Source organism: Platalea leucorodia (assembly GCF_965183815.1).
Source record: "Platalea leucorodia genome assembly, chromosome: 2".
In the NCBI taxonomy this organism is placed as follows: Eukaryota; Metazoa; Chordata; class Aves; order Pelecaniformes; family Threskiornithidae; genus Platalea; species Platalea leucorodia.
Window position 1 is genome coordinate 131,630,585 of NC_138824.1, and position 23,253 is coordinate 131,653,837.

General features: G+C 42.0%; 1 protein-coding gene across 2 annotated transcripts in view; it reads left to right on the plus strand.

The window, feature by feature from the left end:
- MAN1A2 (mannosidase alpha class 1A member 2) overlaps positions 1 to 23,253 on the plus strand; it is a 140,799-nt gene that overhangs the window by 31,152 nt on the left and 86,394 nt on the right. For both annotated transcript variants that reach the window (XM_082304291.1, XM_082304292.1), the window contains exon 3: positions 13,197 to 13,293. In XM_082304291.1, coding sequence (XP_082160417.1) covers positions 13,197 to 13,293 — 97 coding nt within the window. The remainder of the gene's footprint in view (positions 1 to 13,196; positions 13,294 to 23,253) is intronic.

Below are 23,253 nucleotides of genomic sequence, written 5' to 3' on the forward strand. Positions count from 1 at the left end.
AGTCCAGGATCGTAGTAGCATGACTGAACTTTGTCTTCTGTTGTGTGAAATGCCTTCGTTGAGTCAGTCCTGTTAGTACTGTAGCTATCAGGTGGTCTCCAGAATTTTTAGATTCTTTGATGTAGGGCAGCAGATCATCACTTCTACAGCAAGATGCCTGAAGGGTTAGAATACAGGAATATAGTGAGAATGGACAAATGATAATGCTGAAGAACCCATTGTTGGTGCATTGTCATTTTTATGTGGCTTCTGTGTCTAATTCTAGATTTTGGCATCTGCTATGTTGCAATGAATGTAACGTGGCTGAGATAAAACATATATCAACAGTGTCAGATGAATAATGTTTTGCCTGAAACCTGTTTTTGACAGTATCAGATGTGTCGCAGAAGGCTGCAGTGATTCCAGAGATGCAAAGTGCATTTTGAAATATGCCATGATCATCGCCGAGGTCTTCTCTCACTGTTTTGTGTAACCAGTGTAGGCTAATACAAATAGTCTTCATTGATAAGATAGAGACTTAGCAAACAAAAGAACGGGTTCTAGGAGACAGTATCTCTAACGTAGGTCTGCACCTAGGTTGTGTAGTATTTCTGACACGCAAGACATGGTTGCCTGGATTGAGACCAAAAAAATAGCACGGGGAAGCTGCTGGCTGTTTGGGGGCTGCAGAGCTGGCTTCGGAATTCCAGGTGGTCCTGAGAAGGCATTTGGCTCATGCCTTGGTGTCCTTGGAAGGGTCCTGATGCATATTTGAGGAACTTCACTCTCTTAGAACAGCTTTAGACTGCTTAAATTCACAAAACGAATGAATTTATACAGCCTATTTTGCCTAGTATCAAATGGTGAAAAACCATGTAGAATTGGGCTGCATGTTGTAGCATGCACATGGCTCTTTACAATTGGGAGAGACTGGAAAACTTGCAAACGGGGGTCTTGTTTCTATCATTTTTACGGAAAATTTATTACTGCTTTTTCTTTCCCAAGAACAGCTTGGTGAAGTCTCTTTTTTAACAGATCTTTGCCTAAAAAGTGGTTTTGCAGTATTTAAATATTTTAAAAATACTTTTTTTTTTTAAAGTGCATATAAAAGGAAGTTGTGTAATGCTCTTAAGAGAGCTTTGTGTAAAGCATTTGAAAGCTTTATATAGTAGAAAGGTTTACTGAGCGCAGGGAGGGAGGCTTCTGAAGGTCACAGAATAAACCAGGAGCAGAGTCTGCATCTCTTGGTTTTGTTTTTGTCTTTGGTTCTGATATTTATATTTAGTGCTACATTGTATTCTCAATTGTAACTAATTCACAGAATTGTATAATTTGTCTGTATTCTTCTAACAAGCTATTAATTTAGTTATTTCAATAAGGACTATTTATGAGTTGGCCAATTATTTTACATGCACGGTAACAACTTTGAGAACTAAAGGTTTTCCACCTGCTTACTGTACATGCTTTATAGCACTTCTCTAGTATATTAGCTTGTTTTTCTGGCTTTTAAAAAATGCTATCATTTTTAATTAACTAGTATTTGAAGAATAAACACATTCTGAAAATTATTTTTGCCGCGACACTTCAGCTTTGTATTAATATTTTAGTGATTTTTTTCATACTAAGTTAAAGATGAGAAAATGGTTTTATAAGAGGATAGAGGTAATTTGTATAATTTTCCAAAGAGATTTTTAAGATGTGTCTTTTTATTGTGGTTAATGTAAAGAAATTAAGACCAAACTCATCTTTTGGAAGTCAGTGGCTTCCTTTCCAAGTTAAATTAGATATAAATTGCATGAGCACGAGGAATTTTCAGCACTTAATTTCCATTATTATGTCCTTTGAATGGTGTTCAGAATAGTAATTTTTTTTCTGCGGTTTAAGTGTAATCATTACAGATAGTGCATTTTTTTAAATGAGTTTTGTTTCCTTGAGGAGTTAAATTTTACCCAGTTAAATAAGGAAAACTTTTTATTATTCTTTTCACCTTAGTCAAGGTTCAGGTTTGATTTCATATAAGCCTAAGATTTTGCAGCGTTGCCTTATCACCAGCATTCATTTCAAATACTCATTAAAATAGAGTATTTCACCCAATAATAGTACTAATCCCATGCAGAATATTCTCTCTCTCTATATATATATATATTTATATATGTATACATACCTTGTTCTAAACATTTAAATGTTTATTTTGAGGTCTTGGGTTGTTGAAGTCCCGAGGTCTTGGGTTGTTGAAGTCCCGGATGTATAGGTTTTACATACAAGTCAGTATGTATTGTATTACATAGAGCATCGTTTTTGCATTCATACTGACTACAGAGCTCTGGGGACGATTGCTGGGAACCCAGGGGCTTGCGTAGTGGTCTCCTTGATCCCCCCAGTTAGGGGAAAGGGTGTGAGGAGGAGGGCACTGGCAATGCACATCAGCAGTTGGTTGTGGAGCTTGTGTTGGCAACGGGGTTTGGGGTTCTACAACCATGGGACCCTGTTTGCAGGGTCTGCCTGGGAGAGGTGGGATCCTCCTCACTGAGGCAGGACAAAGGCATCCTTGCCAGCAGGATGGCTGAGGTCCCTCTGGGTCCAGTCCTGTTCAACGTCTTCATTAATGGTCTGGATGATGGGACAGAATATACCATCAGCGAGTTTGCTGATGACAAAAGTGGGAGGAGTGGCGGATGCACCAGAGCATCGTGCTGCCGCCCAGAGGGAGCTCAGCAGGCCGGAGAACCGGGCTGACAGGGACCTCGTGCAGTTCAGTGACGGGGAGTGCAGAGCCCTTCACCTGGGGAAGAACAACCCCATGCACCAGTATGTGCTGGAGGCCAGCCAACTGGAAAGCAGCTCTGCAGCAAAGGACTTGGGATGCCAAGTTGAACGCGAGCCAGTGATGTGCCCATGCAGCAAAGAAGGCTGATCGTATCCTGGGCTGCGTTGGCAAAGTACTGCCAGCAGGGAAGCCTCCCCTCTACTCAGCGCTGGCGCAGCCACGCGTGGAGTGCTGTGTCCAGTTCCGGGCTCCCCAGTATGAGAGACACATGGACGTACTGGAGAGAGTCTAGTGAAGGGCCACAAAGGTGGTTAAGAGACTGGAGCATCTCACCTGAGGAAAGGTTGGGAGCTGGGACTGTCCTGGAGAAGAGGCGGCTGAGGGGATGTTACCAATGCATATGACTCCCCGAAGGGAAGGTGCGAGGAGGACAGAGCCAGGCTCTCGCCAGTGGCGCCCCATGAGAGGAGAAGCAGCAAAGGTACAAACTGGAAGCCAGGAGGTTCCATCTGAACATCGGAAACCCTTGTTCACTGTGACCAAGCGCTGGAGCTGGTTGCCCAGATAGGTCGTAGAGTCTCCCTTCTTGGAGGTACTCATAAGATGACGGGACGTGGACCTGGGCAGCCTGCTCCAGATTGCCTTGCTTGGGCAGGGAGGCTGGCGCAGGTGACCTCCAGAGGTCCCTTCCAAACGCAACCATTCTATGATAGGTGATGTTTGGTCGTTAAGCCTGACAGCTGGAAGAAGGCTTCTCCAGAATGTTACACAAGTGGAGTTAAATAAACTTAAGAGTGAAATAGTTTTTGTGTTCTAGGTTTCAAAGATAGACTGGAAAATCTGAGTTCTCTGGAGCCGTTGTTCCACTGCTCGTTCTGTATTTGCTGTGACGGGCAGTCAGGTAATTAGGCAGTGCTAATTGTACAGAGACTTTTTTTAATCCAGCTCAAAGGAGTTGTGGAGTTCACACCAATAAGCTGGAGCTGTGAAGTGATGGAAGCTGCTGGCTGTATCATGCTTGCTTCTTGTGCAGTTTAAAAGCTGTTACATTTAACGAGGTGGGAGAGCAAGGAGATACTACTTTCTGATTTCAACACAGCAAAATTTTGGCTCTGTTCCTGCTTGTCATGGCTTTCTGGTCAAAAGAAAAAGCAGAGAAAGACATTTAAGCAAAAGTTGTTGTGAAATGGGCATCCAGGGAGCACAGGGGCCACGGGTAAAGATCGCTTGCTACGCCCGGCACCTGCAGAACGAGTCGCCGTGAGGTTTGGATGCTTTGCGCGAGGGAGGACCAAGGTGCGGGCCGGGAAGCTGGGGATGTTCGGGCTTCAGTTCTTTTGCCAGCAATCTCACTGTGGCCTTCAGCAAAACTTGCAGCGTATCCTCTTTTACAGTATGACTTCTAATGTGTTGCCTCTTAGAAGAGAAGGCAGGAAGATAATTTATTCAATATTAGTGGAGGCAATTTTGGAAATACTTTTAGAAATGTGCCAAGAAGAAAAGTGATTAAAGTGTGTTTTCATCATGGTCTCTGGATGATGCTCAAGAGGCTGTTAATAATGTTGAGAAGTAACAGGTTGCTTTATAAGCAGCAAAACTAATGGTTTCCTATGGATTTTTGACCTAAATCCCCTTTATAGCACCTTCTGCTCCTCATGCACACGTTGCTGTGAATGCCCTCTTATCTCCTTATTTGCCTGCAGGAGTTGCAATGTGTTCTGTGCCTGGTTTCGAGCTGCCTGCATGCTAAACGCTGCCCCTCTGAATGAATAAAGGCTTGGATTATAACTGCCTTCCTCTCGGCTGGGGCACTAATTTCTGTCTACCTTACCCACAGACGCTTTTTTCTTCGCCCCACGCCCCCCTCCACCCCAAAAAAAAAAGTAGAGGTCTGAAGTATCTGGTTCCTCCAACTCTGTAAAATCAGGTTTGAAATGAGAGAGTGGATTCAAAGGCCACTGCAGATGTATGTGGCAAATGACAGATGTGCAGACAGCAAGATGGCATAAACCTTATTCTCTTAAGAAACCAGGTGAAAAATGGTGAGTAAGTGTCCTTTTACCTGAGTTCTATTTTGTGTGCTTGTTGAGAAAAGAGCTGCGCAGAAGAAAGAAATACTTAATCATCCAGAGGTCTTTTTATGCTGCATAGCTCCTCTTCTCATAGTTACTATTCATACAACTGCCACTGCTGATCTCATTTATTTTTTTGTAATTGCAGTGGTTTTGATCTAGCCAAATAGGCTGCCTTCTGTGACTGAGGGACTTCTTTCAGCATCTAAAACCAATTTAGAGCAATTTCATTATTGCTGACACTTTACGCTCTTTTTGTTTTCTTGGTCAATCTTGCTTGGACTTCTGGTTGGCTAGGACATGAGGTTTTAGTAATAGATGTCTGGGGTGTTAAGAGGTTTGCACTGTATTTTGTAGCTCGCTGCTCCTGGCTTTGATCCCAATAAAAATGAAGCACAATAAGTGTTGTGACCGATCTTTTCCAGTATTTAGGATAACACTCCCTGCAGTGTGTGTGTTTTGTATAAAATACATATACACACACATTTTATATATATGTGCGTATATATAAAAATGTGTTTGTATCTATATGTATGTATACGTACACATCTTTTATTAAGTGGTTTTGTTTGCATACTATTTGGATTCTCTGGATTCTCAAATGTAATTCAATATGTTGAGAATGGCTAAGCTGGCTTTAAATTAGTTTCACTGCGCTTTTTTAATGCTTATCTCATTTTTACTGAATGACTGAAATCTGTGTAAAGTAAGGAATGGACTCTTTTTGACCAAGCCTGTTGGTAAACTAATTTTCAATGGATATATTAGAATGAAAATTGTGCAATTAGCACTATGGCCAGTACAGGCAAGTTAGCAATGGCCCTGCGCAAAGTTGTGTCCCAGCATGTCGGGATGATTGTGTAAAGAACTCGTTTTACATTTGTAAATCTTTACTTTATGCCTGTGAGAAGCTTTGTAGCTTGGTGTGTGTGTTTTGCTCGGACAGAAGGATGAAAATAAAGCTCCCGGTCTGGGTGGTGCAGTGTTTCAGCTGCACATCCTGGATATAGGTTGCTTTGGTTGGTAACTTAAAGTGTGCTACTAATGAGGAACGCAAGTTTGTGTGTTTGAAGATATTTTAAAAAAGAATCAATTTATTCAAGTTGTAGCAATTACAGAATTCTCCACCGCTTTTGTATTACTGGAAGCATGTTAAAAATTCAAGGTCTTCATTATTAAAGATATCTTTTTTCCAGTCCATTGTGGGAAGAACCTGTCTTTCATCAATGAATTAGCACATTTGCAGTGTTTAAAATTCATAAATGCAACATAAAATCAAGAAAACAAGGACATAGTTCACTTCCTTGATATAATCAGCCAAACAAAAATGAGCAAAATCCCAGGTAAATTACTTATCTTCAGAGCTGGGTAAATCAAAAGGCTCCGTGGTATCTGATGGACCTCACTGCTATTTTTTTAATTTTGTATTTTATGTGCCATTTATTCCTGTACTACGGAAACGTTGGTAGCAAAAATCATGAATTATGGCTACATGGAAGAGAGCTCTATATTAAATTATACAAGATCTATTATACAAGTGACAATGTGTGTTTTTGCGGCTGTGGAGACTTTGATTGGAAAGCAAGAGCTTACTCTTAAATATAGTAAAAATTCTACTAATTGTTTGTCATCTTTGCATTAATTTCCGCTGGTGTCCCTCCTGTGTTTCCCAGAGCAACTCCACAGAACATATACCGGTGTGCTCTTTAGCGTAGAGTTTTCTTGATGATGATACATCTCAGAATTATTGATGTTAATGATGCCATCAATACACAACGTGAGCTTCTTGTAGTTGACGAGTAACCTCTTATGTTGTGTTCCTTTAAGACGCAGACCATCTGCATGCAATACTGTAATACCTGAAACTTGCAACAGTTTGCTCTGACTTAGTTTGCTCTGAGAGTTGGGTTCTTGGTTTGCATTGCTGGCATCTATTCTTATTTTCTGCTTCGTTACTAGAGGACTAGGAGGTGGCTAACAAGACATCAATTTTTGAAAGGGATTCAAGGGGAGATCAAAGAACGGCGGACCCCTGTGCCTGATGAACGAACTGTGCAGATTAACAGAAACTAGAACAGGGAATAGAATTGTTGAGTACACAGATACCGAAGGTTTCCCAGTGTATTTTTAATGATGTCACGATGCACAAAGCCATAGAAGATCCCTGAAAGAGTCAACAAGCATGTGAACAAGGGAGATATGGTTATATACACAATTTTCCAAAAAATGTTTGGCAAGGTTCATAACTCACAGCTGTTGAACTAAGCAGCCACGGGATGGAGGGTTGTGTCTCTGTTTGCTGGAGAAATTGGTTAGAAGGCAGGAGATGGAGAGTATAGCTAAATGGTGCTGGAGGCCATAGAGGACGTGTGCTGGGGATCTGTGCTCTAAATTATACAAGTAAATCATTTAGAGTTGGAAAATGAATAGTAGTATGACCAACTTTGCTGCTAACATGGAGATTTGGAGTAGAAAACTGAGACCAGACTGAAGAATTGCAGAAAAATCTTATGGGACTGAGTGATTATCTCCCCTTTTATTTCTCAGCTAAATGTATGATGATGCATATTGGGGCTGGAGCGGGAGAAAATCCAGCTTCAGGCTTAATACGAAAAGGTGTGAGGTGACTTATTACCACTTGAAAATGAGAGCTTGTGTTTATCATAGTTCCTTGGAAATGTCACTGTGGTGCTCAGAAGCAGACAAAATCCAAATATTCAGTATTTTAGGAAAGGAGAACAAAACAGGCAAGGTTCTTATGGTAGTGTGTGGAGCTAAGGTGCCTCTGCATCTTGCACGCTTCACGTAGTTCTAGCCTCTTGGCTTCAAAAAGGGTACAGTAAAACTGGCAGAGGTGCAAGGGTAAGCTGAGGAAGATGATTAGATTGATGCCTGAAAAGGCAAGACTGGAAGAAGGCAAAACTGGAAGAAAGGAGCTGCCTTCTGCTGGCCGACGTGCAGTCCTGGTTGTCTACAGAGATGATCTGGGAGGTTCCAGTTTTCTGAACACCACAAGACCAGTCAAACCCCTGACTACCAGTTTCTCTTGAAACCATGAGGACACGCAAGGTCAAAAATACCGATTCATCGTCTTGGAAAAAAAGCATGTGTCTTGTACGTGTTTGAGCAGTCGGTTCACTGCTGTAAGCTCTCCAAGCGTAGGCCCTTTACATCTGCTCTTCCAGTTCTCACCACTCTCAAGTATTTTCCCCTTAGTTCCGTTGGGCATCTTAGACTTCAAGGATTTCATGCCAACAAAAAGGACAAGCTTCCCATTTTGCATACATTTGACAAACAGTTTTGTTTTAATAATGGATTTCTTACCAGATTAATCAGTAAAAGAAGAAACCCCAGCTTTCCGTCTGTGCTAGGAACATGTTCCAAACAGACTTTTTCAGTGGCAGTGCTCAGAGATGCATGACAGAGGCATAGAGTGATGCCTGAAATCATTTCTCTTTAGGTGGAGATTTGTGGCTCCCAGAAGAATAAAATAATCTGTATGAGTTTTCTAAGTTTCTTCAAAAATCTGAGTATCTACACAAGGAAAAGATCATTCTTTAATTTAACCTCCAAAAAGTATTCTCTGCAGGCCTTAGGAAAGTGGTTATTAATTTTTAATCTGCCAATTGAGCAGTAATCTTGTCTAGCAAGTCCTTGGTTAATTTTAAAATGGAATTTGAAGGTGGTTTATATAAATCTCTTAAAATCATACCCTTAACCGGAATAGGTTCCTTAGACAGCAGATAGGTTTTGCTTTCACTTATGCACAGTCCTGATGAATGCAAGAGGATAGGATTCTTGTTTCTGGGCACAACCAGTAAATACTGCACTTTGCCAGTATTTTTTTTTTTTTTTTTTTTTTTTTTTATTTCTCAGGACCCTTATTTTCTGTTTGCTACGTGTCTGCCCTTTTTTGAGGAGTGGGAAGGGGCTTTTGAAACAATCTGTGGTTTGAATTCTGCTGTAGTGATAGAACTCCCTTATAAAAGTCTCTCTTCAGTCACTGTAACCTCCTTTTACTGTTACAATTATGGTTTTGTCAAAAGACATCATTACCACTCTGTCTCTATAAAAACCCGATTTCCCAGTGACTACAGAGGATCAGGTCCCATGAACACGTTCGAAGTCAGTAAAAGCATCTAGAGAACAGTGCACCTCCAAACCCAGTTTCATTGGAGACATGCCCTGCCTCCTCCCGTTCTGGCTCTCTTCCAGCAGAGTCCAAATTCATCTTTTTGTACAATTATCAAGCTGTACATGCAACAGCGTCTTGTTGGCTGTTGTTTACGGTGCATCCCATAATAAACATTTTCGAGACTGGTGTTCGGTGGACCTATCCCCTATGAATGATTTTGCCTTCAAAAGCAAGACCAGTCACCTGGCATTAATAGTGTAAGTAAAAGGTCCTTCACTAAAGCCATTTGTTCTCTGGTGGGCAGACTGCGAGCTCCTCATGGAACGCCAGCACGCTCCCAGCGCCTACCGTGGCAAACTGCTCTCGGGTGTGGAAATTTCAGCTATGGAAATCCACCCCTCGCCTTTTTCACAGTTGTTGATCCATGCCTGGGCCAGCTTGTTATTTGCACTCTACTTGAGCTTAAGATGCCTCTGCCATAGGTTCTTTAAGGGTTGGGTTTTCTTTTTTACCCCCCAAGTTTTTTTGCCTTCTTTCTATTATCATTAATGCTGATGTTCCAGTCAGTGTCTGAAACTTCCCTCTCCTCTAAAAGACAGTTTTTTTTGAATAAAAGCCTATATATAGCTGCAGCTACTCTTCAGCATTTCCAGCTTTCGCTATGCAAATGCTATCTGGCATAACTGTAGAGATAATCTTGGTTTTCAGATCAGGAGTTCACATTACTTGTACTTCCTGAGCCAAAGTTCCCTCCTTTGTTAAATTTTTAGCTGGCAGAGGCGTCTATCTTCTCCCGTCTCTCAAAAGCTTCTGTGTGCACAACTGCTCCCAATCGTATAGTTGTTGTATCTACTCTGTATCATGCTACCGGTGCTCGCAGTGACAGAAATCTCCGTGTTGTTCTAAGATCTCTTGGCATATCATCCTTACCAAACTTCGTATCGTATACAAGGGCTGTGGGGTTTCTCACTTGCATGTCATGTGCAGTTCTCTGCTGACGGGATATCATGAGGTCTGCTCGCTTTGGGGGAATGAGCTGTGTGCCAGAGTAATGCTCAGCGTTCACCTGGAAAACCACAGTTGACTGGTTAGTGTAATAAAGTCAAAAGGTTGTAGGTGGGTTATAACACCGTGTTCTTCGTACGCTCTTCGGGGGAGGCAGAGGGGACAGGACAGACACGCGTTCGTGTTGATCGAAGTAGCCTAGTCTCCTTAAAATACGGTTTCCTATCTCAGCACCTTAGATGATGCAGTCAGCTGTGTCCTGCTCTCTTGTGTTCGACAGTTTCTGGGCTCAGTAGCGTGTTCTTAAGTTACTTCTGCATTACATCCACCAAATCTGGTGGAATCGACTCCTTGACAGTTTTGATCTTAAAGCAATTTTATCTTAGGATAAATTTTACCTTATGATCTTACGGATATAGGTACATCTTACATTGCAATGTGTTCTGTTTCAGCCCTTTGTAATTTCCATCATTTTATTGGGTTTCCTCAGAACTAAATAGTCTGTAACAAAATCTGTACCTTCCCCCCAGAAGCGTAGCAAATTGGGACAGTGAAATATTCCACAATTAGCATTCTGCCACGAAGAAACAAGTTTTCTTCTTCTTTTGGACTTAGCTAGTTTTGATCTATGTTGGTGTTTGTCTACACTTAGAGACTTCTAAAAAGCTAAAATGTCAATGGTCATTTGGTTCTCCTTCATGAAATATTTAATTGATGCATCCATTTACGTGTAGATGTGGTGCTGAGGGACATGGTTTAGTGGTGGACTTGGCAGTGTTAGGTTTATGGTTGGACTCGATGATCTTAAAGGTCTTTTCCAACCTAAATGATTCTCTGATTCTATCTATTTGAATTCAGAGGTCTCAGAAGCCCAGTTCCCCTTATGGGGAGGCAGGTTGGTTAGATCTGCCGTGTCGTGGGCACCTTATTCTTTAGACATCCATTTATTATCAAACTCACATAGAGCTCACTGGTCAGTAAATCTTTAGTTTCATCCTCTAGTGCCTCCTATAACTAGAGGTCTGTGTTTTCCCAGGTAGAGTTTTTAGGATGTAGAGGTGGACTGGCAAGCTGTGAGTTAGAGCAGGACACTTCTTGGAGGCCTTGACTGGAGAAAGCCTTAAGTAGCCCAGTCTGATCCCATAACTGATCCTGCTTTGAGCAGGAGGTCGAACTAGAGACATCCTGAGGTCCCTTCCCGCCTGAACAACGCTGTGATTCTCGATTCTATGATCTTAAGTTAATGAACGATTTTATGTAGAAATTTGTAGGTTGATTCTGGGTAATGTTAGTAAGAGGTCTCAGAGGAATTTCTACTTTGCCTGTGATCGGGCTTTTGCTGCGTTTGTCATGCTGCAGTTTTGTTATCTGTCAGGAGAGGATCACTTCACCTGAGTCATCTTGAGGTTCTAATAGCTATTAATTGGTGAATTTGGTAAGTGCTTTGTAAACAGTAAGGAATTTGTGAATGCTAATGAAATGGCTTTTCTCTCCTAGTATGATATTTGCATCCTCTTTTTCTTACATCACGGGTTCATGACGCTAAAAGAAACTATATGGTATTAGTGCCTAATCGGGTGTCAGCATCTTTTAGGGCCAATACCAAGAGCAACGTGTGAGCTGACTTTGAATGACGAGCGGTGGGAATGGGACCTCTGGCACCTTGAGAAGGACATCTGTGCCCGGGCTGATGTCGGTTTAACACGGGAGGCTTCCCAGCGTCTGGCCCTGTGCGGATACCTTTGCTGGCCTTCACATTTATTGGCTGGGCATGAGTTAACTGAGCCACGGGAGATTTGGAGGGAGTTTCCATTCAGAGGAATTACAGCCACAGAGGTTGGACAGGGATCGCTTGATGGCTGCGGGGAGACAGGGACTTCGTTTTGCATGTCTCGGCAGGCAGTTTAGATGCAGTTTGAAAGGTCTGGGATTACGGGATGCTGACTTCCAGTAAATCCTGAACTCGGTAAGAGAAGAGAGCGGCTTCTACGCGGGGTAGTGCTGGTAAGGCAACTGGCTGCACCTCGCCTTTTAGCCAGCATCTGCTTGTTCCCTCCTGTTTTCTACGAGTACGGTGACTCTCTGGTTAAAATAAGAGAACTACAGTCTTGTAAATCATACCGAAAACTTTACTTGCCCCGATATAAGAAGTTTCTTAAAGAGTTAGTGTGGGTCTCGTAGTTGCATTAGCATAGTTTCGCCCCTTAGGGAGCATATCTCAAACTTGCAGAGATCATGATTTAAGTCCTATACATTTTCTTGGAGTTTTTGTTTCTATTAATGCTATTTTAATGCTATGTGTAAGATGCAATGTAAAAATAAATAAAATATGGATAACGCTGTGGATACAGCTGCACGGCTGTTGTTTTAGAACAGGTTTGTTCTTACACCTGGGGCATTGTCTTTTAGAGTCTGATTTCTTCCTTGTACTTGCTTTGATCTGTTTAGGTAACTAATAATATTTGATTTTAAACTGCATTTGCTTTGCAATGTGGTCGCTGTTGAATTTCTGCTGTATGCGAACAAGCGAGGAGTTTAAAAAGCTTTAGCAAGTCCATAAAAGTGGCCGATTGCCCAGCTAATACTGGTGGGTCAGCAAGACCTTTTGTTTTTCAGATGTGGTTTGGTGCAGTACTCGAGAATGTTTTGTGGAGCAAATGCTAATAACTGTATACCGCTTTGTTCATTGTGCTTTCTAAAGAGCAAAGCTTTTGGCATTTCTTTTGGTAGAGGCTGTGAGACAGTATCTCTTTGTCAAGTAGGTGTTGCTAATAAAAAATTTATTATGCCTTTTGCAAAACTGTTTAGTCATACTTGGATGCAGCAGTGAAAATAAATCCCTTTTATGCTTCAGATACTGGTAGGTATTTGTTTTCTTTTGGTTCGCGTCTTAGATGTTAGCCAGTATTTTTCACCAATTCCTTATGCTTAAATGCATTCCTTATGCTTAAATTCTTAAATGTCTGCACATATATTTCAGGAAAAGAAAGAAAGAACAAGAAAATGACCTAATGCAGAGCATTAAGCTGTATAGCTTGAGTCAAATAGACTTAAAGCTGTTTCCAAGTTTATTCATGCTGTATAATCCGATTTCTGTAACAGATAGAAATAGTGGCAAAGTAATTATCAGTGTGCTGGGATGACTGTGAAAGATGGAGTCTCAAATAAGGAGTAAAATATTGTATTTGTACAAGGTAGTTTTATAACGTAATTGAATCCTCTTTTTTCCGTCTCTTAGATGATGAAGCATGCCTGGGACAATTATAGGCAATATGGATGGGGACATAATGAGCTCAAACCAATAGCCCGGAAAGGACATTCCACCAACATATTTGGTAGGCTATATTTTCTGTTTTGCTTGGGTTTTTTGTGCTTTTTTTAATAAATATTTCTGTCCATGCTATCCTCTTTTGAAAGTCCACCCAAACTTCCTAGCAAATTCTGTTTTAATATAAATCTTTTGAAGTGTGGATTACAGAAGCGTATCGATTATTTCAATGGTACTTCAATGAATTACATTACTAAACTATCTTTTGGGGAGTCGTATATTGTTATTGTTGCAAAAGCTAAGCTGTGTCTTTGTGCGCTGTTACTTTGTGTGTGTGTGTGTATATATATATAAATAAAAGTTACAATGCATTGATGATATTGTGGGATGCAATGAATATAAATGTTTTTAAAAACAACCACCTCATCTTGTCTAGACCTTTGTGTTTAATTCCGTGGGAATGTGATACAAGACAAAACACATGTGCAAGGTGCTGAAAACCTGCTAGTACCAAGGTGAAATTTTAAAGTAGCTTCTAAAAAAAGATCTGGATGAGGTGAAGTGACATTGTTACTTGATGCGTGGCTTGTGGATCCTGGACCTGTAGACTGGAATGAAAGAAAAAACCCCAATATTCAAAATACAGGAATTTGAGGGTAGGGGCAAGTTTTGAAGCAGTTCAAGGGATGGAGTGAGAATATGGGAGCAATGGAGTGTGAATCTGAGTGTTAGAAATGGCATTTAGAGTAGTATGAAACACGAGGAAGGTAAAGATCAAGAAGCTGAATGGCCCTGTGTTGCATACGTGTGACCAGACGAGATGGCTTTTCTTCCTTAAAGTATGGGTGATCTGCAGCCGTACGGCTTATTTGGTGTAAGTGCCCTGGGGTGGCCTCAGCAGAATGGTGACTGGGAAGCAGCAAGCCTTTGGTTGGTACTCGAACCAGGGAAGAATCCATTTTTTGTCCCCAGCTCTACAGGACTGATGGTTCAAAAAACCTGGCTGTAACTGTTGAGGACTGAGCCCTGGAGGGTCTCTAGGTTCGTCCTCTGGTATAGCCAAACACGTAACCTTGATGTTAGTGATTAAGCCTTGGTCCAGAGTGCACAGCACCTCAAATGACCGAGCCGTGAAGTTCACGCATTGATTTTGAAGTGCACACAGGAGAGCTGCTCTAAGACTCGGTAGGGTTTTTTGAATTCTGTTCAGGGCTTCATACTGTGTTCATCCACTCTCTGGGATCTGAGGAAGGTACAAATTTATCATAACCGCTTTTTACATCAAGAATGAGTGTGAATATACTGTGTATACCTTAAGGATGTTAGTACTGGTTATAGTAGTTCGCTTGAAATCAGGATTTTATTGGTGTTTATTGTAAGGCAACTGGCTAATGGCTTTGTGTGAGGTTGGTTCTCATTGTAATTGGTATTTGTTTTATTTATCTTGCTTTAAACCCTGAATTTGTTTCTTACGGATGATAGAAGTACAGATTAGGATGGTGTAGGTGTCTGGTTTTCTGTGTTTAGTGCCTGAACCCAGGATAAATTATTTTGACTTAAATCAAAATTTGGTTAGCTTTTTGTTTTCGTTCATAGGGAAAAAGTGGACTCCCAAAGGAAACTCATTCCAAAAGAAGAGTCAAAGGACTTGTTTCAGAAATGGTGTAATACTTAGAGGGATTTTCATTTTTTGCTCTGTCCCTTCCCCCAATCTCCTTAAATTTTATCTTGAAACCATTCTTATATCTTACCAAATAAACAAGTTATTTTCTTTATACCCGAACAGTTTTTTTATCAAATTTATTTGCATCATGAACTTCAACCTTAGATAAGTGCTGGACATGGAGAAGGGAGGAGAACTTTAACCCTGCTCCCAGCAATGGAAGGCGAGCCTCTGAGTTAAATTTTCTGCAATACTTAAAAACAAACAAACAAAACCAAAAAATCTGCCCACATATAAACCCCCTTCCCCCAAACCCGTATGGAAGCCTATTTAAATCCATAGGAGAATAATTTCGGCTTCTGTACAAGCCCCGTCTGCAATAAGGGCTGTTCACTTTTACTGCAAGGAACCCCCTTGGAGCCTGACATCGACGGCTTTTGGTCACGCACTGGAACCGGGCTTCTTACACCTCAGGCTGGTGTGAAGGCTGGTACTTGTTTCTCTTCTTTATATTCATAGAATCACAGAATCGTTCAGGTTGGAAAAGACCTTTAAGGTCATCGAGTCCAACCGTTAACGCAGTGCTGCCAAGCCCACCACTAAACCATGTCCCCAAGCACCACATCTCCCCGGCTTTTAAATCCCCCCAGGGATGGGGACCCAGCCCCTGCCCTGGGCAGCCTGGGCCAGGGCCTGACAGCCCTTTCGGGGAAGGAATTTTTCCTCATATCCAACCTAAACCTCCCCGGCGCAGCTTGAGGCCGTTTCATCCTTTATATTCCTTTTATAAAGAAAATGAATGGGTCAGGTGGAGTTGTCAGAGGGGTTGGGAAGATGAGCATTAGCGTGCCCAGGAGAAAAAAGCATCTGGACTGGATGATGAGTTTGAAGAGTGAAATGGAAGAGTCTAAGATGCAGCCAGCACTGAGCATGGTACGAGGAGACAGTGTGAGGCTGAAGGGAAGACCAGAGCAACAGGCTTTTGCCGGGACAGACAGAAGGACATTTCTTAGGTTCCCGGAGAGTATTGTGTAGTATTCTTAGATAATTTCTCTTTGCTACCTTGTACATTAGTACTGCTTTCATTTCTACTAGAAAAATCTCTCCTGAAGCTTCCTATGATTTAGTTGTATGTTATCTCTAATTCTAATTCTTTATATTTTTTCCAGCTGACGAAGTTGGGTCTGACAGTGAAAATCTTTGTGAAAATGTTCACCTGTATGATCATGTAATCTTTGCTGTTGAATTTACGTGCAATTCTGTTCCTTAATTTGCAAAGTATAATTTTAGACTAGCCTTGGTTTGTAACCCAGCCTCTCCATGAAGTCAGTTTTTTTCTTTATATGGCAGGAAAACGTTTTTCTAATGTTTTTTTTTTTTAATGTGACTGACACAATATTTTGAAGCAATTTTGAATTATAGTTTTACTCGAGTCTTTTATTTTCTTTCCATTCCTCCTCTGCTTACTTCTAACATGTCTCCTAATGAGTCTGGAAGACTTCTACTTTTTTCTCCTTGGAGTGCTTATTCTTTGGAATGCTTTGGAGTTTTGGCGTTGCTGCTTTGGAGTTTTGGCGTTGCTGCTTTGGAGTTTTGGCGTTGCTGTCTGAAAGAAATCGCAGGCTTCCTCCACATTCGAGTTTTTGATCCTTTTATTCCAGCCAGCTCCCGCAGCCGATTCCCTCACTGCTTGTCCTTTTACAATCCAGATGCTATTTTGTGCTATTTAATTTTTAGCTGTATCATGTCGTGATTGCTCTGTTCAAGGCTATTTCATATGAAAAACTTCTATGAAATATATAGTCTTCAGTATATACCAGGTCTAAAATGGAATCAGCTATTGTTGATTTGGTGGGTGGTTGATGGGAAGGGGGGAAAAAACCCACTCCTTGTACCGAGGACTGGGCTGCGTCATTACTGCTAGTGCTTCACCGATCCCTGTTACCCGTAATGACACCGTTCCCACCGGTTATTTGCCTTTATAGAAGCGTTACATAATTCTTTTTGAAATCTGATGCTATTTTTAATAAAAAGCTGCTCAGCAAAACCTGTTTTTATTATTCCTCTCAAAGCTGATTTGACCCAAACTGTTTTCTGCCATTCCTGCGGTCTGTTGTACTTGCATTTTGATTCGTAGCGCGTCTGTGCGATTCAGCAAGGAGATGGTACCGCTGGTTGACACTGCAACCCTCGGCATGAAACTTTGGGAAATCAGGTTTACTGATAGCTCTCGAGTGGGGTAAACGTGATTCAATTTAAAAGGCAAATAAGCCATTAATCTTCCCCATTGGACTCCCCTTTCCCTCCAAAGCAGAGTATATCTATATGCCAAGAGGAACATCGGCGTTCCCAGCATCGCAAGATCTAGCAGGGTTCAGGCTGGGGTCAGAGGAGGGGAGAGGAGGTAGCCTGCTCTGCTCTCATAAATCTTAGGTTTAAGTCATTACAAAAATAAGGAGAGGTGATAAACTTTAAAGCGAGATGCTCTGTGCTTCACTGAAGCATGCCAAGCAAGAACATTTGTGGGCTGCCCCAATTATGAGTTTGACTTTTAGAACAACGCCTGCTGGGGCTGCTTTAGTTGACCCCCAGCTAGAAACTCTTGCCAGCCTCGTTGAGATGTCTGACCTGGTGGCTGTAAACGGTAAAGCTCAACCTGCTGAAAGCGTTGCCTATCAAACTGTGCCGTCAGTAGTGAAAATCTTGAATAGCACCTCTTCGGCAGCCGGGTCACGGCGTTAGTAGTGTGGTGCTGGTTTGGGGAACATGACTGGGAATTGGTGGGCTTTTAAAGGTGTTTACATTTTAGATGACATACGAAACGAACCTTTATAGGTCTGTGGTGGTGAAGCAGGGTGATAACTTGCTCCTATTCTTGTGAAAGTTGCCTGTTTTTGAAAGGGGCTGATAATCTCAGGATTTGTTACTTATTCCTACCCTATAAGATAAAGCGTAAAAGGCAGGGAGAAGGTATAGCAGAGAGGTGTAATTTCTCTTTCCAGTTCAAATTTTTACTTGCAGCTCTGCTGGTGGTTGTAGCAGCGCAGCTGAAAAAAGTTAACTTTTTTGTTGGGCTGCTTAAATTGCTGGAATAATTTGACAGCCGCAGGGCGTTATGGCAGGGGTGGGGTTGTGTGGGATCTGGGTCAAGCTCTCCTTAGAACACAAAGAGCGGAGAGAAGAGGCTGGTGGACAACGCTGCGTGTGAGATACGGAGCAAGCAGGACAAGCACCGAGCTTGCTTCAGAAGGTTTTCTGGGTTTAGGGAGAACCAGAGTAGTTGATGGTGTCGTCGGGTTCTCCTGCTGTAATGAAGTCTGATTGGATTTGCTTTTGAGGATCAGAGTAACCATCTAAAACGTGCTGTTCGAGGATGATTTGTCCCTGCGTTGGTTTGGTGACCCCTAGGTGAACATCGGATGGAAACACCATTGTAATTACTAAGTCCAGACATACACATATTTTAAAACTCTGAAGCATTTGTGGCATCTTTTACTTCAATATCTTACGAACGAATTACCGTAGCACAAGCTTTGAGGACGCTTTATTGTGAGTTGAATTGAGCAGTTTGTACTAGTGGGTTTGTATCAGTCTTCGATCTTAATTTTTCTCAAACAATGCTTACTTGAGAACCTGAATGACTTTAAGAATAAAAAAATAAAGAAAAAGATGACCACAATCTTGGGCAACTCACAACATCATCCTCAGCAAAACTGGAAATCATGGGCGGACATCTTACCTGATGCTTTCTGAAATTACAGTTCTGAAATTTGTGGGGGGGGTTTTTTGGTGATGTTAACTATCTAAGAATAAAGTGAAGATGAGCAGTTCGTCAGGTAATAATTACATGACAAAGTAACGATACAAACTCTTGCTAAATTGCAGAGTTCCCATGTTACTAGCGGAGCATTTCTAATCCTTGCATTTGGACATATTCTGTCTAGAGATGAGCTGCGTTATGTGAAGATGATCTGATCGTGTATACATACCTAAACAGATAGATGTCTAGATATGTTTTCAAGGGTGTGAAAAGATCTTTCCTAAGCATAATGATGTGGAGTTTTTAAGTTGTAGACGCTTGCATACAGGCATGCCCGTTCTCATGCACACAGATTAAATGCCACTATTGCTCTGTACTTTGTCACACCAGAACTGTCCCATGCAGCTATAGTGCTCTCCTGCCTCTCCTGTTCTCTTCTCTCGCACGCCATGCAAATGGTCAATTTAATCCGTGATGTCTGCGGGCTCCGTCTCAGGGTGTTGTGTTCTGGGAGGAAGGGAAAATTGTCAATGAAGTCACGTCGTGGTTGCGTTTACCTGGTGGAGCCCGAAGGCTGCAATGCGGTGCCGTATCTCTTCCCTAACACGTGGCCAGATACAGCTGTTGTCTCTTTTACGAGGGATTTTTGTCTGGCGTGTTCAGTGTCATGTAACGTACTGCTCCTTCATGTCTATGGGAAAATGAAATGTTGAGGTTAACGTGGGTTAATGAGCAAGATGTGTCCAAGGGAACAACTCGGGGATCCAGCTGGAGCAGCTAGTGAGCTGAATTGTTTTTAACTTGCCAGTGGGCTACTTGGTTTCTACCGCCTTGTGAGTGTGTCCCGTTGCCTGGCGTGTGGCACAGCCCGTCTTAGCTTTGGCTACCAGTGCTGCTGATAAACCCCCATGGCCCGGGAGAAGGTTGCTGAGCCAGCTGCCCACTGCCGCAGCGTGGGAAGCGAAGCGCTCGCTGCGCATCTCCGCGTTGCTAAGCAATGGAGATCTCGGCCCTGCGGAGGGCAGGAGCGGCGACGCTCCCGAGCCCGGCGGAGAAAACGAGCATTCGGCAGGCTGCAAGGGCACGAGGCTGGCGGGAGAAGGAGCCGAGTCAGGCAGAGGAGTCTCTTGTTCCAGTACCTTCGGCAAGTCCGGTATAGCTGGGGAGAGTAACACGATTTCTTTGTCCAGTTTGTGGTCTAGAAAAGAAGAGAGGGAATATTTCTTGTAAGCAGTACAAGAAAATGCTTTAACAGATGTGTTGTTTGTTTTTTTTTTTTTTTTTTAAATTACCCTGGGGAAATGTTCATTGCTTTATTAGACATTTTTGTCATCTGTCATGGTAACAGCTATTGGGCTGCCTGAGCGGCTCTGACACTGTCATCTGCTGTCCTCCGATGAGTTGTCACTTCTGAAGTTCACATAATTGAGTGTCAAGGGCGTCAGGTTTTGTGGGCCTTTCGTTTCTCTGGGGTTTTTTTTTTAGCTGCCAAATAACCTGCAAATTGATAAACGTTATGGAGACAAACACTTCTGCTGGGAAGAAACTAGATGATATACCCTAAGGTGAAGACTGAGGGATGACCTTTGAAAATATGGCTAAAAACCTCTGCTGTCGTCTTATTCTAAAATCCTAATGAAGAGACAGACAGGAGAAACAGCTTCTGCTCAGCGTCCTTTTTCTGTGCATGTTTTCAGCCTCTGAATCCATGTAGTGGATAAATGAAAACAAAAAAGGAATATGAGGTATATACGTAAAAAAATATGTTCTTGACTTGTTGTTTTGATGAAAAAAAAATACTCGGTGAGCAGTAGTTTTTATCTGAACTGTATGGGTAGATTTCTTGCGCACATCATTGCCTTTTTCTGTGGCAAATGAAAGGGGAAAGAAAATCCATTCGCGCTAACTAGTAGAGAGAGGTAATTTCATGATGCAAATTTCAGCCCAATCTCTGTATTCGGGTTCTATTCGATTTTAAAGTAAATGAAACTGGCCTTAGGACGGGCCCATGCAGCCGTGTCCTCTGCAAAATACCTAATGAGTGACTATGCTGAGACAATGTTGAGTATTATGTGTGTCTTGAATGTCTATTGCAGTGTTAGTGCTTCTGTGGTCAGAGGCAGCGAGTTTTATTTAATTACTTTTAGTTTCTTTTTCTGTGATGTTCTCCAATCTGCTTTTGAGTCTGTGCAACCGTAAGAGCACCTGCCATATCCTATTACAGGTCGTCTCATAGTTCGGTTCCATATTCTGTAGAAAACTTTTTCGTTTTGAAGTCTGCTCGCTGTCCTAGGTGACCAGTTTTGGTCTTGGAAAAACCGACCCACGGTTCATCTCTTCCTCGCCATGCGTGAGTTTGGAGAACTGCATCTGCCCTCTGCCCTCGGTTGTGTGCCTGTCTTACGTGGCGAGTCTTGGTCCGTTAAGTCCTTTCTCATACATACGGCTTTTTCATACCCTATACATTATCTCCTTTCTTTATGTCTTTTCAAGTTCCCTTTTTTGAGAGGAACACTAAAACTTTGTTCTGTTTTCTGTTTTGCTCACCGTTCCTTTCCTGATAATTGTATTTTGCATCTTTTAGGCTCCTTTATGGAGTCTAGAAACTCGCTATAGGGCAGCTTTTCTGCAGTAGCATTCCTTTTCAAAATCCTCATCCACTGTGTACGGTATTTCTGAATTATTTATAAATATGATGATTTATAAATATTTCCGAATGATTTTATAAATAAGCATGTGCCCAAGCATTCATCTCTAGGATCCTACTGGTGGTTTCCTCTCCCAGTGATAATCGGTTGTTTGCACTTAGCCCGTTTTCTGTCTTTAAACCAATTATTCATCTGCATGAGAACGATTTTCTCTTATCCTGCCACAGGATAAGATTTCTTAAGAGCCCTTGTTAAGGGATGTTACATACCTTCTGTATACAGTCTCTGTCCATATGCAAGTTGACTTCTTAAAAAGGCCGTAACGTTGATGCGTTGATACGAAGATAAAACTTCCCCTTACAAACCCTCTGACTCTTCCTCGGTTCATCTCGTTTAAAGCTGTCCTCTGATGCTGCTCCTTGGGCAAATAGTGTTTTGTAGACGCTGTTTTGCCTCACAGCAACAGACGTGGTGTTTATTCAGAATATGGTGGTTCTCCAAAACTTGCAAACGTGTGCGGGCTGGAAGCAACCTGGCTGTGCATTCCCTCCGAGCTGCTTTACAGTACCGGTGCCAGCGATAAAGGCAACTGTGCTTAGCTAAGAATATTTTTTTTAATGTTATTGCTATTTCATCAAACTGTCACAAGCGTGCCTGTGCACATCAGGAAGATTCGCCATGAGCAGCTGCTGTCTTCTTCTTTTTCATAATACAGTATTCCCACTGAGCTCTTCTCACCCAGTTTGTGTTAGCTCATGTACAGCACATTTAGGTCAGTTGTTCTCAGTGGCTTTTCTACATGTTTCTGAACCGATGATGTTAAATCCTAAGGCGTTATTCAGAAGATTGAAAATTCTGCCTTTAAAAAAAATAGAGTTGTACAGATGTAAAGTGGAATTAGATAAACACACCTTATTTCTGGAACCTGCGTTACAGAACAGTGAGGTAAACATCTACATCGAACGGCAATGAAGAAATAAAGTCATATTAGAGTTCAGGGCTCAGGCTCAAATTGATAATTTTTATTCTCTCTAATAGCATCCTCTCCTGTTTTTTCTCTTATAAACCAGGTGGTTTGCTCTGAGGAAAGAAATCTGTTTCCCGTTAGGAATCTTTGGACTTAAGTTTGTTTTGATTTGGGAATTATTTAGGTTGTGGGAGTGCTATTCTTGAATTTAAACTTGTTTCCTTTAATTTGGCATTAAGGACAGAGGGTGTAAGAAGGAAATGACTGCACAGCCTTAATTTCTATTTTGGACTGTGTTAAAACATTAAGTAAACAGGCATGACAACTAAATAAGGATTGGTTAAATATAGAAATAAAAACTAAATGTGGTAAGGGCAGGAAGATGGACACGTACGAAGCAGGAGGCAACCGCAAGCCCGCTTTGCTGGCAGCCGAAGCCCGCGAGAGCGCGGCACCGCGCTGGTGCCTGATGCACCTTGGCTTCTGTCGGTGATGGCTCGCTCGAGTTTTGCACCATTCTCGTGAAGTTCTGTGGCTACCAAAGTGAAATTAGCTCCTCTTCAGCCGTCTTAAAGAAAATTTAGAATATGGTTTGGACCAAAATGTGCCAAAGTGGCCCAAGCTTCTGAGTATCTAAAGATGGAAAAGCTTGTGTGACATGATGGCTGTTAGAGGTGCGTTTTTTGCGATGCCTCTCCTACTGCCTAGCTGACAGAGTGATTTAGCTTACAGTTATCTGTCAGAAATTGTATCTTTACTGTCTTGGACGATCAGTACTTAGCTTGCTTCACGCCTAAGATTTCTGCACTCAGGTCACACAACTATACTCGAGTCCGGATAACATCTTGCTCTCTTATTTGCTGTCAAATATTAATCTTGCTTTGCTCGCTGCTGGGTTTAACTGCCCGCTGCCTGCGTTCAGGTTCTGCATGCTTCCAAGCCGTCCTTCACAGGTACTCTTCGCTCCGATCTTCCACTTTCCGATCTCT